Source organism: Bos indicus x Bos taurus, chromosome 3 (genome assembly GCF_003369695.1).
Source record: "Bos indicus x Bos taurus breed Angus x Brahman F1 hybrid chromosome 3, Bos_hybrid_MaternalHap_v2.0, whole genome shotgun sequence".
Lineage (NCBI taxonomy): Eukaryota > Metazoa > Chordata > Mammalia > Artiodactyla > Bovidae > Bos > Bos indicus x Bos taurus.
In genome coordinates this window covers 103,713,461-103,730,906 of record NC_040078.1, presented here as the reverse complement: position 1 = coordinate 103,730,906, position 17,446 = coordinate 103,713,461, and the positions used below count along the sequence as shown (strand labels likewise).

The 17,446-nt window shown below is 44.3% G+C and overlaps 1 protein-coding gene and 1 pseudogene across 5 annotated transcripts in view; both read left to right on the top strand.

The window, feature by feature from the left end:
- CCDC30 (coiled-coil domain containing 30) overlaps positions 1–17,446 on the top strand; it is a 145,868-nt gene that overhangs the window by 112,612 nt on the left and 15,810 nt on the right. For all 4 annotated transcript variants that reach the window (XM_027537600.1, XM_027537599.1, XM_027537597.1 and 1 more), the window contains 2 exons: positions 646–808; positions 9,094–9,206. In XM_027537600.1, coding sequence (XP_027393401.1) covers positions 646–808; positions 9,094–9,206 — 276 coding nt within the window. The remainder of the gene's footprint in view (positions 1–645; positions 809–9,093; positions 9,207–17,446) is intronic.
- On the top strand, positions 14,050–17,068 carry LOC113890048 (annotated as a pseudogene). The gene has a single exon (XR_003510422.1). The product of XR_003510422.1 is annotated as a TAF5-like RNA polymerase II p300/CBP-associated factor-associated factor 65 kDa subunit 5L pseudogene (transcript).

Below are 17,446 nucleotides of genomic sequence, written 5' to 3'. Positions count from 1 at the left end.
GTGTTTGTAACTGATAGCCCTTTATTAAAGCAAAGAGATGAAGGGATTCCACTCATAAAACAGTGTGGACAAGCAGAAGGACTATAGAATTCATAATTAGAGCCCTACCTCCATCTTGCTGTAGCTGTGCAACCTGGAGCAAGTTAATTAAGCCTCTCAGTGCCACAGCTTCCTCGGTGGTGGTGTTGTTCAGTCACTAAGTTGTGTCCTACTCTTTGTAACCCCATTGAGTGCAGCATACCAGGCCTCCCTGTCGTTCACTATCTTCTGGAGTTTGCCCAAGTTCATGTCCATTGAGTTGGTGATGCTATCCAGCCTTCTCATCCTGTGCCGCCCTCTTCTCCTTTTTGCCTTCAGTCTCTCCTAGCATCAGGGTCTTTTCCAATGAGTTGGTTGGCGAGTTCCCTTCCTCTGTGAAATAAGGACAATTATTTCTTCTTAGGGTAGTTTTTGAAAAAGAGAAAACTAAGAAAAGCTTCCATCACAAAGGAGATTGCTTTGATGTTGGCCCATTATGGACCGCTACTTTATCTCACTGAACAAAAAAATTCCCCTATGCCCAGTCTAACAATTTTAGGTCAAAGAGTTTCTTTTGCAAAGCTTTGCAATTCAAAGTGTGATTTAATATACATTAATTGCCTTAAGGAAACTCCTAGACCAGAATTTGAATGAGCTACAGACGCAAGTGAAAATCTTACAGGAAAAAGAGAGTCTATTGGAAATGACCAGTGTTCAGCAACAAATCAAACTTCAGCAACAAAAGGCCCAACTTGAAGAACTGGAAAATGAAAAAAGAAAATCTGATGAGGTAAGAAGACAAATAGGTATTCTTCTGTTTTCCTGTTCCCTTAGACCTAATAAGTAATAGTTAATAAGAGCTAATAATTCTTGAATGCCTAGCACTTTACCCATTAAGTTTAGTTAGGATTCAGACAGGGAAGCAGAATCTACTCTAGCTATTTCAAGCAAGAAGGAATTTAACACAGGGAATAACATGCTTACGAAACTGTTGGAAGGGAGAGGTAGGGGTGAGTAGGTCAGCAAGAACTGTTGCTAGCTTTCAGTAAATCCAGAAGTTCAGAAACCACAGGGAAACCAACCCTTGTAGGAGATTAGCAGGAACTCTCCCAAAGCCCTTTCAAAAGTTTCCCTCTTTCATCTACCTGATAGTGTTACCAGAAACTGGATTTGCCTCTTGGTGGGTGTCAAGCCAAGAGACACAGCCAAGTCAATAGATCAGGAGAAGAAAGGATTTATTTGCAGCAAGTGAAAACACCAGGGATCTTTCCCAAAGCAGTGTCTCCTCAAACAGCAAAATTGGGGAAGTTTTAAGCTAAGGATACATGGGTATTTATGAAGGAGCTTGAGCAAAGGAGAATTCAGCATAGAATTGGGGCAAAGGTCCAGAGTCCAGGCTTTAGTTGATAGAAGTCATGAGGGTCAACATCATCCTTCTGTCCTCCACCTAAGCGGGGCCTTAGTTCCTGCTGAACTCAAAGACATGGATCAGATTGCTATGTATTTCCCTTGAGGAGGAACTAGGGCTAATTTTACCACTGAACTATTGTTTCTTGACTGCTTTTGCTTTTTCTTGCACTTCTTCACTTCCCTTAAAATCATTAACTACTGAGACCTGTTCAGGGACAAGCATTGTGGCCAGGTTTAGATCACAAAATGGAGTAAGCCAAAACTGTCTTCTCTTATGTCAAGAAATGATGCCTGGTTCTTTCTCTGGAGACTCCCTATCCTGTCTGCTTACAGTAGCACAAGAGGAGCATGGTGGCTCTTCTGTGCTTTCCCCCACGCTTTCCAAACCGTGTGCATGTGCCTCTGATTTGCAGAAACCAAACTGAAACCCTGCTGTCAAGGGAGTTTGGGAAATGTCATTTTCAGACTTGCAATCTTGCAGCACAGGGGAGAGCTTAGAAAAGTAAGGGTCCTGGTGAGCAATGTCACAGTCTACTTTGTATAAGCAGCTTCCATCCAAACCCTTTCACCCATATTCAACTTTATAAACTACAAGAATAGTATGCTTCCACTGAGTAGAATGCACTGTCACTCATGCAAATGAAGGTGAAACAGCACAACTCGGATTGGGGCTTGAACCCGTTGTCTTCATTGAGATCGCACATGTGTTCTCAGGACTTAATGAAACTCAGGTTCTTCTGTCTTGTCTCAGAAAGAATTCAGTGAGAGACAAAGTGATAGGTAAGAAGTGGATTTACTTAGAGAGATACACATTCCATAGGTAAACTGTGGTCTGACTTAAAAGGCCAGAGTGGCTCTGAAAGAAAGACACTCCACAGGCAGAGTATGGACCATCTCAGAAGGCAAGAAGGCCAGAACTATGGCATAGTTTCTATGGACTGAGTAATTGCATTGTAGGGGACTGGAATGCAAAAGTAGGAAGTCAAGAAACACCTGGAGTAAAAGGCAAATTTGGCCATGGAATACAGAATGAAGCAGGGCAAAGACTAATAGAGTTTTGCCAAGAAAATGCACTGGTCATAGCAAACACCCTCTTTCAACAACACAAGAAGACTACACATGGACATCACCAGATGGCCAACACCGAAATCAGATTGATTATGTTCTTTGCAGCCAAAGATGGAGAAGCCCTATACAGTCAGAAAAAACAAGACCAGGAGCTGACTGTGGCTCAGATCATGAACTCCTTATTACCAATTTCAGACTTAAATTGAAGAAAGTAGGGAAAATCACTAGACCATTCAGGTATGACCTAAATCAAATCCCTTATGATTATACAGTGGAAGTGAGAAAGAGATTTAAGGGACTAGATCTGATAGAGTGCCTGATGAACTATGGAATGAGGTTCGTGACATTGTACAGGAGACAGGGATCAAGACCATCCCCATGGAAAAGAAATGCAAAAAAGCGAAATGGCTGTCTGGGAAGGCCTTACAAATAGCTGTGAAAAGAAGAGAAGCGAAAAGCAAAGGAGAAAAGGAAAGATATAAGCATCTGAATGCAGAGTTCCAAAGAATGGCAAGAAGAGATAGGAAAGCCTTCCTCAGTGATCAATGCAAAGAAATAGAGGAAAACAACAGAATGGGAAAGACTAGAGATCTCTTCAAGAAAATTAGAGATACCAAGGGAACACTTCATGCAAAGATGGGCTCGATAAAGGACAGAAATGGTATGGACCTAACAGAAGCAGAAGATATTAAGAAGAGGTGGCAGGAATACACAGAAGAACTGTACAAAAAAGATCTTCACGACCCAGATAATCACAACGGTGTGATCACTGACCTAGAGCCAGACATCCTGGAATGTGAAGTCCAGTGGGCCTTAAAAAGCATCACTACAAACAAAGCTAGTGGAGGTGATGGAATTCCTGTTAAGCTATTTCAAATCCTGAAAGATGATGCTGTGAAAGTGCTGCACTCAATATGCCAGCAAATTTGGAAAACTCAGCAGTGGCCACAGAACTGGAAAAGGTCAGTTTTCATTCCAATCCCAAAGAAAGGCAGTGCCAAAGAATGCTCAAACTACCGCACAATTGCACTCATCTCACATACTAGTAAAGTAATGCTCAAAATTCTCCAAGCCAGGCTTCAGCAATAAGTGAACCGTGAACTTCCTGATGTTCAAGCTGGTTTTAGAAAAGGCAGAGGAACCAGAGATCAAATTGCCAACATCCGCTGGATCATGGAAAAAGCAAGAGAGTTCCAGAAAAACATCTATTTCTGCTTTATTGACTACTCCAAAGCCTTTGACTGTGTGGATCACAAGAAACTGTGGAAAATTCTGAAAGAGATGGGAATCCCAGACCACCTGATCCGCCTCTTGAGAAACCTGTACGCAGGTCAGGAAGCAACAGTTAGAACTGGACATGGAACAACAGACTGGTTCCAAATAGGAAAAGGAGCACATCAAGGCTGTATATTGTCACCCTGCTTATTTAACTTATATGCAGAGTACATCATGAGAAATGCTGGACTGGAAGCAGCACAAGCTGGAATCAAGATTGCCGGGAGAAATATCAATAACCTCAGATATGCAGATGACACCACCCTTATGGCAGAAAGTGAAGAGGAACTAAAAAGCCTCTTGATGAAAGTCAAAGTGGAGAGTGAAAAAGTGGGCTTAAAGCTCAACATTCAGAAAACGAAGATCATGGCATCTGGTCCCATCACTTCATGGGAAATAGATGGGGAAACAGTGGAAACAGTGTCAGACTTTATTTTTTTGGGCTCCAAAATCACTGCAGATAGTGATTGCAGCCATGAAATTAAAAGACGCTTACTCCGTGGAAGGAAAGTTATGACCAACCTAGATAGCATATTCAAAAGCAGAGACATGACTTTGCCAACAAAGGTCCGTCTAGTCAAGGCTATGGTTTTTCCTGTGGTCATGTATGGATGTGAGAGTTGGACTGTGAAGAAGGCTGAGTGCCGAAGAATTGATGCTTTTGAACTGTGGTGTTGGAGAAGGCTCTTGAGAGTCCCTTGGACTGCAAGGAGATCCAACCAGTCCATTCTGAAGGAGATCAGCCCTGGGATTTCTTTGGAAGGAATGATGCTGAAGCTGACACTCCAGTACTTTGGCCACCTCATGAGAAGAGCTGACTCATTGGAAAAGACTCTGATGCTGGGAGGGATTGAGGGCAGGAGGAGAAGGGGACGACAGAGGATGAGATGACTGGATGGCATCACTGACTCAATGGACGTGAGTCTGAGTGAACTCTGGGAGTTTGTGATGGACAGGGAGGCCTGGCGTGCTGCGATTCATGGGGTTGCAAAGAGTCAGACATGACTGAGTGACTGAACTGAACTGAATGATGGGAAGATGAGTCCAACCATTTTGGAGAAGGGGCAGAATTGGGCCATACCCACTGACCCCTTTTTGCCTTTTATGGTTGGCCTTGGAATGGTCTGGCACCTGTGGGTGTATCACTTACCTAATTACAGTGAGCATATAATGAGGCTCAAGGCCTAGTGGAAATTAAATCTTCTGCCATCTTGACCCTAATCGTTTCAACCAGTTTTTTCATATCTTCAACAGTTATGTCATTCTTTTAAAGGTTGTGCCCTGCTTCCTGTTTCACTGATACACTTAACTTCTGAAAGTCCCAGTAGTATCCGTGGTCATTTTTGGATAATGTAGTTGCTACTTCTTCAGTCTCAATCCACATGGATGTACTCACTTTAAAAACTTAATTATAAATTAACTACCAATAATACAATAAATTAACTACCAATAAACATGTTTTGGGATATAGGTTTGAAAAGCCATTCCCATTCCAGCTCTTGGTTTCTTTCCCATATTCTGGCTCCGAAAGAGACCACAGCATATTTCAATCACTGGTTGAAGGTTTAGACATCATCTTATAGGACAACACAGGACCTCAGAAGATGTTGTCACCTGGTCGGCATCATACCTACATCTTCCATAGGTCTTTCCACTGTTTTGCAGTTTTTGAGGTTTTTTTCCCCGGATAGTAGGATATATGATGAGAGCAATGACTGAGACTTTGTTTCACTTCTCTTACCTTAAAATGATTTTCTTGTTCAGGAACTATGCTGAGTAGTAGTATATCATGACAGGAAATAAAGAATTTAGAAAGCCCACAGATGGTAGTCCTGGCAAAAGCACTGTGGACAGAGAAAGAAAATCCCTGTCTAAAATGAGTGTCCCTTTCACTGAGGACAAATTGTTGTTCTCTCCGTGGTGGAAGAGGTCCAGTATAATAAACCTACTATCCGTTGACTGTCTCCACCACCCCCCCCCTCCCCACAGTGGATGGTCCCATATCAATAGCTCAACACTGATCTTTGCTTTTGGCAAGTTGAGTAGATTAGCCTTGGTAACCCCTTGTCCACTTTGTACATGAGCCGAAATGAGTGAGCACATAAAGGATAGAAAAAGAGGCTAAGTGACATCTACAGAATGTACTGGTTTTTTTCCACTTGATTACTGAGGGCCACCTCTTCTGTAGAAGCCCTCTGCTGTGGAAAAGCACATGAGGCACAATATGTTCACACTCTAGGCTTGTGCTGTCTAATATTGTGTCAACTAGCCACCGTGGCTATCTAAATTTAAATTAAAAATTTAGTTCCTGAGACATACTAGGCACGTTTCATGTGCTCAGTAGCTGCATACAGCTAGTGACCACCCTGCTGGAGAGTGCAGGCATGGAACATTTCCACCGGTAGGACACATTTCATCAATCTTCCAATATTATTCTTTCCAAGTCCCTGATCATCTGGCCAAACTATTAGAAACTTTCTGTGAGTTAGCATCGGTCCCTGCCTCTGGACGCTTCTCTTTCCAGGCAAAGTGAACACAGACTTTGCCCACTGAGATTTCCCTTCCCACTGGTCTGAAGGACCACCCCTCAGTTGGGGCTATCATACCACAGCAGCCCTATTTCAACTGGTTGCCATATTTTGTACAGAATCATAAGTACATCAGGCCCAAATTACTCTTTCTTGGCCAACTGGTAATACATAACTCCCCTTGAGGCCATAGGTTTGGGTTGAGAGAGGTGGTGATACAATAGAAGTAAGTATCACCTGCTCATGCAGCTTGCTCAGTATTTTCCATAGCATTTCTGTTTGAGGACAGAGTACTACTGCCCATGCCCAACTCAATGCTCAGTAGATAATAGAACACCTCGTTTCAGGAAGGGCAGCTCAGGTTACTCGACCCTTTCTTTCTTGTGGCCAACCATGAGAGGTGATTGAGAGGAGAGATGACTCTCCTCCCAAATCCTAAGATTAAACTAAAGCTTTCCAGAGGCTCTGTGTTGTTTCCTCATCTGCCACAGAAACTTGGGGCATATTTGGGTCTGCTGGATCATAAAGCCCAAATGGCAGAGCAGTTTGCACCACAGCCTGGCACAGCGCGGCTCTTTGTCTTGCTTTGGGCACCACTAAAACCTGACAGCCTTGGTGGTTGCTTGATAAATGGGCTGAAGGAACAAAGGTGGTATAAGCTGACTCTAGACTCAGAAGAGGCTTTCTAAGAACCTGGCCTCTTCTATCATCAATAGCCCTCATGCCTCAGGTTGGAAAGCCAGCAAGGAGAATCTGCTCTTCCATATTGTCTAGGCTGACTGCACACTCAAGAACTGGGAAATTCACAAACTGAGGAGCTTCACAGACCCACTAGATCCGTTGTGAAACCTATATTGAGCCAATGAGTCTCTGCAAACACACTCTAAGACACTCTGTGTGTTCAAACTCCCATTTCCCCCCTTACTTCCTCAAGTCCCCACTCTGAATTCTGAACCTCAGTTGCATTTTGGGTTCCATGGTGCTAGTGCTGACTCAGAACCACTGGACTGTATGTAGTTCCCCCCAAATCTACATAATCCCCTTTCTCCAATTCCCTGTCACCTGGGTAAAAGGCCGCAGATCCCTTTGGGAAAGGCTCAGGAGAAGATCACATGCTTGTGGCAGTGTCACACACCAGGTTCTTCCTGAAGAAAACCTGGCTAAAGGACCCTGGGTCTGAACTGGCTCAGGTCTGAGGACTGAGTAAGAGGCCATTACTCTCTGTTGTTGTCATTCAAATTAGACCTCTGTTCACCAGACCCAGGTGTGTTTATTTATTTACAAATACAACGCAAGTAAAACTTTAATAGGCTGTTCGTGTATTTTAGTTCTGTAATCACTGTGATCAGTTAACTACAACCAGTGATTGCTACGAGTCTAGCCATTTGGTTTTATCTCCGGCCCTATTGTCTCATCACAGTACTAATGCCCACCTTGCATTGGGGATTAAGCATTGTGCTTGACTTTTGACACTGTGCAGTAGCATCACCCCCCATCATAAAATCAGGGCTCAATTCCAATGTTTGCATCTCTCACCATCATCCTCACAGGAGAGCGTTATGGAGCATTTCAAGGAATCTGGTGCTCACCAGTGTATTTGGCAAAGCCTTTGTGAAAGGAATGTCCTCTGAGTCACATGAGGATCATGATGAGTTGGGTGAGCAGGTTACCTATGGTAAATCTACTCCAAACTTCCTATCTACTTAAGACTCTAGATTCTTTCCTCTTAATATGGCGTTTGAATATCATTTAACCCTGGTCACTGTAGAGTCCAACTCTCAGTCCACCAACCAAGCAAACTATTAAAGTCACTTTAGACATTTAAATTAACACATTCAACCTTGAATCTCTCTAAGTGTATCCATCAGGTCAGTAAATTCAGCCTATTCAACATTATATTCCTTTCTCCCTAGTATAAACACCCTTGGAATACAGTCCTATGTATATTCCTCAGGTTTCTGCCAATTTAACATCATAAAATCTTTCTACTCTTTCAGTATGTCAGTCCTCCTAGGTCAGTGACTATACTCAACTCCTTTTCCCCATGATGTGCTGGGACCTGACTCTCACTGTGGGATTCGAGGCAGAGACAAGCAGTGGCGGTGGGATAGGGGTGGCTCTGAAAAACAGCGGGTATCATTGCACAGGTAGATGCCCCAGGTGGAGTCAGCAAAGTCCTGGAGACAAGGGTGCTTAATCTCCTGAGACAGTAGGACTGCTTATGCTGATAAGAGGGGCTCAGGAGGGTTTTGAGGCCCAGGGTGCTCAAGGTTATTGGGATCCTGTCAGATGTTCTTGTTCCCAGTTCTCAGATTTCCATGTTTTCCAAATAAAACTCTATTTTTCATATAAGAGATCTAGCAAGGCTATGAAGTCAACTTGTGCTTGCATTTCTGCAACCTACTTGATGAAATTTGGATTTGGATTTTGGATATATTGACCTGCTGCCTACATGAAGGAAGTGCCCTGGGTTTCTGAGTGTGCCTTGTTCCAGTAATCAAACCCTGCATTGGCCATTTTCTCCTCTAGGGCTCATTAACTTGGCCAGATGTAGCTAAGCACCCCACACATCTTAGGGTTGTCAGACTTTTTATATAGGCTTACACAACTGCAGGAATCACAAGTCAGGAAAAGGAGCTACGAGCTTTCAGAAATTCTGGAGGCGCAAAAATCACAGGAAGCTACTATGGTTTCTGTAAGCCTTTTTTAGTAGAAAGGCTTTGCCCATTTACATTCTCTCAAATATCACACCTTTCTTCACCAGTGTATTCTCATTTTTTAAAATGTTTTTCAGCATCTCAAGAGCAACCAGAAATTGTCAAACAAGCTGTCTGTGTTGCAGCAGGAGAAGAAAGCTCTATGTGAAGAAAATGAGCACCTTTTGAAGCAGTTTGATCTCCATGTGAGGTAAACAAAAATAAGTTCCCCTTAGAAGAAGACTGTGTAGAGTAAAGCTCATTCTTAGAGAGCCAGCTCCCGAGATCAGCAGGGGATGCTCGCCGAGGTGACTTTTCACCAACACCATTGTCCTTCCTTCCCAGAAGTTCTACCTACCGGGCTTTTTCTAGGGTGGTATGGGGCCTTATTTCTTCTCAAGAACTGGAGGGGAAAGGCAATTGCTATTTCTTGAGATCTAGTGATATCTAACATCTTGCTTTTCCCCAAATACATCCCTCTGACTTGCCTTCAGGCTTTTCCCCCTCACACGCTGTCCTCAGTCTGAACCATGCTCTTCCATTTCAACTCTTCCTTCTCAGACAAGCCTTCCTTGACACCTTCAGCCTGGGCTGGATGAGGTGCTCACTCTCTGTGTCCCTATAGCCTTTTGTACGTGACTATCTATGATTCTTGAAGAACTCACCATGTTGTTCTGAAATAATGTGATTCACACCTATCTTCCTCACCAGACTATAGGTTTTAAAGGACATGGGCCACAGTCTTATGCATCTTTCTACCCACAGTCCCTGGTATATAGAAGGTGCTCAATAAAAATTTGTGTTCCCAGGCTTCCTGCTCTTTCTTCCATTCCCTGATCATCATCCCACCAGATTCTTCCCACTCTCCTCCTCTCTCAAGTCTAGCATGGTAGTTCAGAGTATGGACTCTGGACCATATTGCCTGGGTACAATTCCTGGTTCTAGTAGGAACTAGCTGTGTGACCTTGGACAAGTTACTAACCTCTCTGTGCCTGAGATATCTCATCTTTAAAATGAGCAAAATAAAAAATAAAATAAAATAAAATGAGCAAAATAGCCATTACTTTCACATAAAGTTGTTGGGAGAATTAAATGACGAATAAATAAATGTAATAGAACAGTGTCTAGCACAAAGCTGATATTCAGTTCAGTTCAGTCACTCAGTTGTGTCCAACTCTTTGCAACCCCATGAACTGCAGCGTACCAGGCCTCCCTGTCCATCACCAACTCCCAGAGTCCACCCAAACCCATGTCCATCGAGTTGATGATGCTATCCAACCATCTCATCCTCTGTCGACCCCTTCTCCTGCCCTCAATCTTTCCCAGCATCAGAGTCTTTTCCAATGAGTCAACTCTTTGCATGAGGTGGCCAAAGTATTGGAGTTTCAGCTTTAGCATCAGTCCTTCCAAAGAAATCCCAGGGCTGATCTCCTTCAGAATGGAATGGTTGGATCTCCTTGCAGTCCAAGGGACTCTCAAGAGTCTTCTCCAACACCACAGTTCAAAAGCATCAATTCTTCGGCGCTCAGCTTTCTTTATAGTCCAACTCTCACATCCATACATGACCACTGGAAGAACCATAGCCTTGACTAGACGGACCTTTGTTGCCAAAGTAATGTCTCTGCTTTTTAATATGCTATCTAGGTTGGTCATAACTTTCCTTCCAAGGAGTAAGCATCTTTTAATTTCATGGCTGCAATCACCACCTCAGTGATTTTGGAGCCCAGAAAAATAAAATCTGACACTGTGTCCACTGTTTCATCTATCTGCCATGAATTGATGGGACCAGATGCCATGATCTTAGTTTTCTGAATGTTGAACTTTAAGCCAACTTTTTACTCTCCTCTTTCACTTTCATCAAGAGGCTGTTTAGTTCTTCTTCACTTTCTGCCATAAGGGTGGTGTCATCTGCATATCTGAGGTTATTGATATTTCTCCCAGCAATCTTGATTCCAGCTTGTGCTTCTTCCAGCCCAGCGTTTCTCATGATGTACTCTGCATAGAAGTTAAATAAGCAGGGTGACAGTATACAGCCTTGACAGACTCCTTTTCCTATTTGGAACCAGTCTGTTGTTCCATGTCCAGTTCTAACTGTTGCTTCCTGACCTGCATACAGGTTTCTCAAGAGGCAGGTCAGGTGGTCTGGGATTCCCATCTCTTTCAGAATTTTCCACAGTTTCTTGTGATCCACACAGTCAAAGGCTTAGGCATAGTCAATAAAGCAGAAATAGATGTTTTTCTGGAACTCTCTTGCTTTTTCCATGATCCAGCAGATGTTGGCAATTTGATCTCTGGTTCCTCTGCCTTTTCTAAAACCAGCTTAAACATCTGGAAGTTCATGGTTCATGTACTGCTGTTATTATATCTATTTTCAGTTTTCCTCTATGACCCACCTCTCTGCTTCTAGCTCTGCACCCCTCATTCTATTGTTTCTTTAAGTTGAAGTTTCTTATTCTCTTATGTTCTCACTTCCTATGTTGATGGTAGTAATAATGATTTGAAAACCACTTTCTGCTGTATAGTGGAAAAATCTTCAGTCATTCATATTGAGTATCTTGCTTTATCATATCACTGAGAAATATAGAAACATGGAAAGGAACGTGTGTGGCTCAGCTCATATTAAAATAACAAATCTAAGACTAGAACTCAGCCCTCTGCTAACCTGCACAGTGCTCTTCCCACTTTGTATCTGCCATTAGAGGGAGGGGAGGGCATCCACAGAGCCCATGGTGTCTCACAGCAGTGGGTCCAGAAAGGCCAGGCAGGAGCTCAAGGCCTCGCTCTGTCAGGACCAAGATGCACCTTCCTGTCTTGGATCAGGAACCACCAGCATGTGCACTGACCACCTCAGAGCCAGGGATCCCAAAATGGATTCTCAGTGGAGATGTTTTACATTCTGCTGATCATGTAAGCACATTCCTGCTCTTTAACCAGCCTCGGAAGCACAGCCTTCTCGGGGTCTCAGTCAGATCCGGTATAAATCATTAATCTCATTGTTATCAATAAACAATGCTGATAGTTGGTGCAAACTGCCATGAAACTCCAGACCTGTGGTTGCAAAGCAACACTGTTTTAATTGGTATATTTCATTCCTGGACCACTGGTCAGTGCCAAGCAAGAACTTTCACAAAACAGTTCAGGCCTGATTCTAGGCCTGCTGGATTCAACCCTCTAACATAGCCCTGATTTAGTTAAGAATTACCCACTGGTCCTGCAATTGATATTTTTATGCAAAATAACTTAAAACCGCTTTTGTACATATATTTTTCATTTTAAAAAATTATTTTTACAAATTTCTAGGTGTAGAATTACTAATCCAAAAGCTGGAGCTATGGATCTCAAAATGTATTATCAAACATTCAGAAGCATCCTACCAAAATTTTCTGCCATATTGTATGAGAGTAGAAATTTCACTACATCTGAATTTGCATTGGGTGCTACTTTTGTGGGGGGAGGGCTCTGATGAAATTTTTCCCAATGCTCTTTCTTTTAACTGAAGTATAATTTACATATACACAGATTTTTAAATGTACAATTTGATGACTTTTGACAAATCTATATGTCCACTAAGCACAACCCCAATCAAGATACAGAAGATTTCCTTTATCCCTGACAGTTTGTTCCTTTTTTACTGTCAGTCTATATCTCCTGTTCCCTCACCTCCTCCCAGGAATCTACTCTTCTGATTTCTGTCTCTACTAGAATGGAATTATACTACATGTAATCTTTTGTGCCCGACTTCTTTTGCTCAGCTTATTCCATTAATTTTTATTTTGGAATAATTCCATTCCATTGTTTTTAATGATCAGTTATAGTCATAAATTACTTGTTATTTTATTTTGAATTTCTTTGATGGCTAGTGAGTCTGAATAGTTTTCCATATTATTAGTCCATAGCCTTTAGAACAGTGAATCCTAACCCTAGCTGCACATATGTGGGCCCCAACATAGATTAATTAAATCAGAATCTGTGAGGATAGAGCTTAGGGATCAATATTTTTCTAAAATCATCCCCATGTGATTCTGATGGGCACCTAGAGAAACTACAGCTTTAAGAAAGAAAATGGAAGGAATTGTCAAAATTCTAGGTTCATTTTTTTTTCATTCCCCTGATCCTACTCCTGACCTTTACAAACAATGCTTAATTTTTTTCCCCATATTTTCCCAGCTAGTCTTCCAGAGGAACAAATTCCTTGCCATTTTGAAATAAAAATGAAGGAAAGACCATCTGGTTTTACTTAAACATAAGCCAAAGTTGTCCTGAAATTTTAGAACATGAGTATTGTGCTGTCTTATCATGCATGCAGTTAACCAAGCCAACCATAAACTTAGAAAATCCACATGTTCTTTGGCAAGTTGGCCAGCAGGACTTCTGACCAAACTGGTAAGTGTGCCAAATAGCCAGCTAGCTATTTGGGAAGGTTCTAAGCTCTCATCAGCCTCACTGCATCCATGTACTTTTCATACCATGTAGTACTTCATGGGAAATAGATGGGGAAACAGTGGAAACAGTGTCAGACTTTATTTTTGTGGGCTCCAAAATCACTGCAGATGGTGACTGCAGCCATGAAATTAAAAGACGCTTACTCCTTGGAAGGAAAGTTATGACCAACCTAGATAGCATATTGAAAAGCAGAGACATTACTTTGCCAACAAAGGTCCATCTAGTCAAGGCTATGGTTTTTCCACTGGTCATGTATGGATGTGAGAGTTGGACTATAAAGAAAGCTGAGCGCCGAAGAAATGATGCTTTTGAACTGTGGTGTTGGAGAAGACTCTTGAGAGTCCCTTGGACTGCAAGGAGATCCAACCAGTCCATTCTAAAGGAGATCAGTCCTGGGTATTCTTTGGAAGGACTGATGCTAAAGCTGAAACTCCAATACTTTGGCCACCTCATACGAAGAGTTGACTCATTGGAAAAGACTCTGATGCTGGGAGGGATTGGCGGCAGGAGGAGAAAGGGACGACAGAGGATGAGATGGCTGGATGGCATCATCGACTCGATGGACATGAATTTGGGTGGACTCTGGGAGTTGGTGATGGACAGGGAGGCCTGGCATGCTGCAATTCATGGTGTCACAAAGAGCCGGACACGACTGAGCAACTGAACTGACTGACTGAACTGAGTACTACTGGAAGAAGCCTGAATATCTAGCAATAGGAGCTAGTTAGGTCAAGTATTGCACATTCAGTTGATGGAATATTATACAGCTGTAAAAGATGGTGGCCATGAACATTAGAAGCAATATGGGAAAATGCTTGTGATACAATAAATGAAAAGAGCATAAAATAATTTTAACATAGTGTTTAAACAGAAGATACTTATGAAAAGAGTGGAAGGAAATACAACAATATCATAAAATAGATCATATGGGAGTTGGATTTCTTCCCAAAATTTTCTATAATTTATCATTTAAAAAATAAAATTTTTATTTTTATTAAAATTTTTAGGCCGAGGCGCCGCACCTGTTGGCGGAGACAGCTGCGCGTCGAGGCCCGAGTGGCCCGGCCCAGCCCGCGGCGGCTCCGCGTTAGTCAGTCATGGGGCGGCCGCCCAGAGCCGCCACGGGGGCGGCGGGGCTCGGGGCTCGGGGCTCGGGGCTCGGGGGTCCGGCTGAGCCGGCCGCGGATAGCGAGCCTGCCGCGAAGGCGACGGAGGCAGACGCGGGGCGACCCTGGCGGCAGCGGTGGCGGGGGAAGCGGGAGCCGCCTGGGATGTTCAGTCATGAAACGGGTCCGCACGGAGCAGATCAGATGGCCGTGTCCTGCTACCTCAAACGCCGGCAGTACGGGGATGCGGACGGCCCGCTGAAGCAAGGCCTGCGGCTGTCGCAGAGCACTGAGGAGATGGCTGCCAGCCTCACAGTCCAATCAGAATCTGGTTGTGCCAACATAGTGTCCGCAGCCCCTTGCCAGGCAGAGCCCCAACAATATGAAGTACAGTTCGGACGGCTGTGGAATTTTCTCACCGATTCTGACTCCCAGCACAGCCATGAAGTGATGCCTCTCCTCTACCCTCTCTTTGTCTACCTCCATCTCACCCTGATCCAGAACAGTCCGAAGAGCACAGCGGAAAGCTTTTACAGCCGCTTCCATGGAATGTTTCTGCAGAACGCCAGCCGGAAGGATGTTATGGAGCAGCTCTAGACCACTCAGATCGTCCAGGACATCCTGTCTAACTTCCGGCTGCGAGCCTTCCTGGACAACAAATACGTGGTTCGTCTGCAGGAAGACAGCTACAGCTACCTTCTCCGCTACCTCCAGAGTGACAACAACACCGCGCTGTGCAGGATCCTCGCCTGGCACATCCATCTGGACGTGCAGCCCGCCAAGAGGATGGACTACCAGCTCTACGCCAGTGGTGGCTTCTCCCACGGCGAGGGCAGCGGCCTGGAGCCCACCGACATGCCAGCGCCCATCCTGCAGAATAAGGCCGCCCTGGAGCTCCTGCAGAAGAGCATCAAGCGTGTCAAGGACAGCCCCCCCTCCCTCACCACCATCTACTTCTACGCCTTCTACAACACGGAGCAGCTGCTGAACACTGCAGAGGTCTCCCCGAACAGCAAGCTGCTCGCAGCAGGCTTTGACAACTCCTGTATAAAACTGTGGAGTCTGTGTTCCGAGAAGTTAAAGTCCAAACCCCATCAAGTAGATGTGTCCCGCATCCACTTGGCTTGTGATTTCCTAGAGGAGGAGGATGACGAGGATGACAACGCAGGCACAGAGATGAAGGTCCTGCGGGGACACTGCGGGCCAGTGTACAGCACCAGGTTCCTCGCGGACAGCTCGGGGCTGCTCTCCTGCTCTGAAGACATGTCCATCAGGTACTGGGACCTGGGCAGCTTCACCAACACCGTGCTGTACCAGGGCCACGCCTACCCCGTGTGGGACCTGGACATCAGCCCGCACAGCCTGTACTTCGCCAGCGGGTCGCACGACCGCACAGCCCGGCTGTGGTCATTTGATCGGACGTACCCACTGCGAATCTTCGCCGGGCACCTGGCAGACGTGGACTGCGTCAAGTTCCACCCCAATTCAAACTACTTAGCCACGGGCTCAACCGACAAGACGGTGCGGCTGTGGAGCACTCAGCAGGGGAACTCAGTGAGGCTCTTCACGGGCCACCGCGGCCCTGTGCTCTCCCTGGCTTTTTCCCCCAACAGTAAGTACCTGGCATCAGCAGGCGAGGACCAGCGGCTGAAGCTATGGGACTTGGCGTCTGGGACCCTCTACAAAGAGCTGCGGGGCCACACGGACAGCATCACCAGCCTCACCTTCAGCTCAGACAGCAGCCTGATCGCATCAGCGTCCATGGACAACTCTGTGCGTGTCTGGGACATCAGAAGCACACACTGTAGCACACCCGCCGACGGCTCATCTAGCGAGCTCCTGGGCGTCTATACCAGCCAGATAAGCAAAGTGCTGAGCGTGCAGTTCATGGCCTGCAACCTCCTGCTGGTGACTGGAATCCCACAAGAAAATCAGGAACATTGATTTGGATCTTTGATATGACAGACTGGGGCGTGCGAAGGGCTCCAGACGGTTTTACTCCTGGCACTGGCTGTGATACTTGGAATTTTGAGGTTCAGGGAATTCAGAGAACTTGGTCGCACTTGTATTGGGAACTTGTATTGGGAGAAAGGGAAAATTCCTAGGTGACAGTTGGATCACTCCAGCTGACATGTTTCTAGAAGTGGGTGGGCAGATTTGACTGAGAAAGTCTTGGGCTTTTGCAGCAAGGGTGGGAAAGAAAGATTCTTTTTGTGGCTGCACTTCTGTTAACAATTCTCTCCCCCGAAAGAACAGATTGTGGTAAAGAAATGAAAGTAATTAGAAGTGAAAAGTCAAAAGAAAATTAAAAAATGTTGAATTTCCAAATGATTCCGAGGTGTGGCTTTTCCAGCATCTTTTCCTCCTGAGATCATCCCTCCCACCTGCTTTGCAATAGCAGTTTAAAGAACAGTCTATGAAACACATCTTAAGTACGAACACACGCATCGAAAACTATGCTCTGAGGATGAAGCGACTTCTAATTTGTGGGAAAAGGATTAAATATTTCTGTTTTCTGAAAAGAGTTATTTTGTATTTTGTTTTCTATTAAAATGTGTTTAGTTTCCCCAAAAAAATAAAATAAAATAAAATTTTTAACAGTCCAAATGGCAGAATAAGAGAGACAAGCAGCTGTCTGGCATGGAAGCTGCAGATGTGAGTTTTAATAGCCCACGGCAGAATGTGTGAAAGAAATTCTAGAAATCCATGTTGCATTTCAAATGATGTCAAAACATCAGAGGAACTGTGAACAGCTGGGAAACTCAGAGACCAACAGGTGTACCATTAGTGTTTAAACCTCTGAAGCTATGGACTAGGGTATGCTGAAACCCAGTGATAGCTTTTGACAAACTCGTCCCAGAATAAGGGAAAATGAGAATATTTGTGAGATGAAAATATCTTC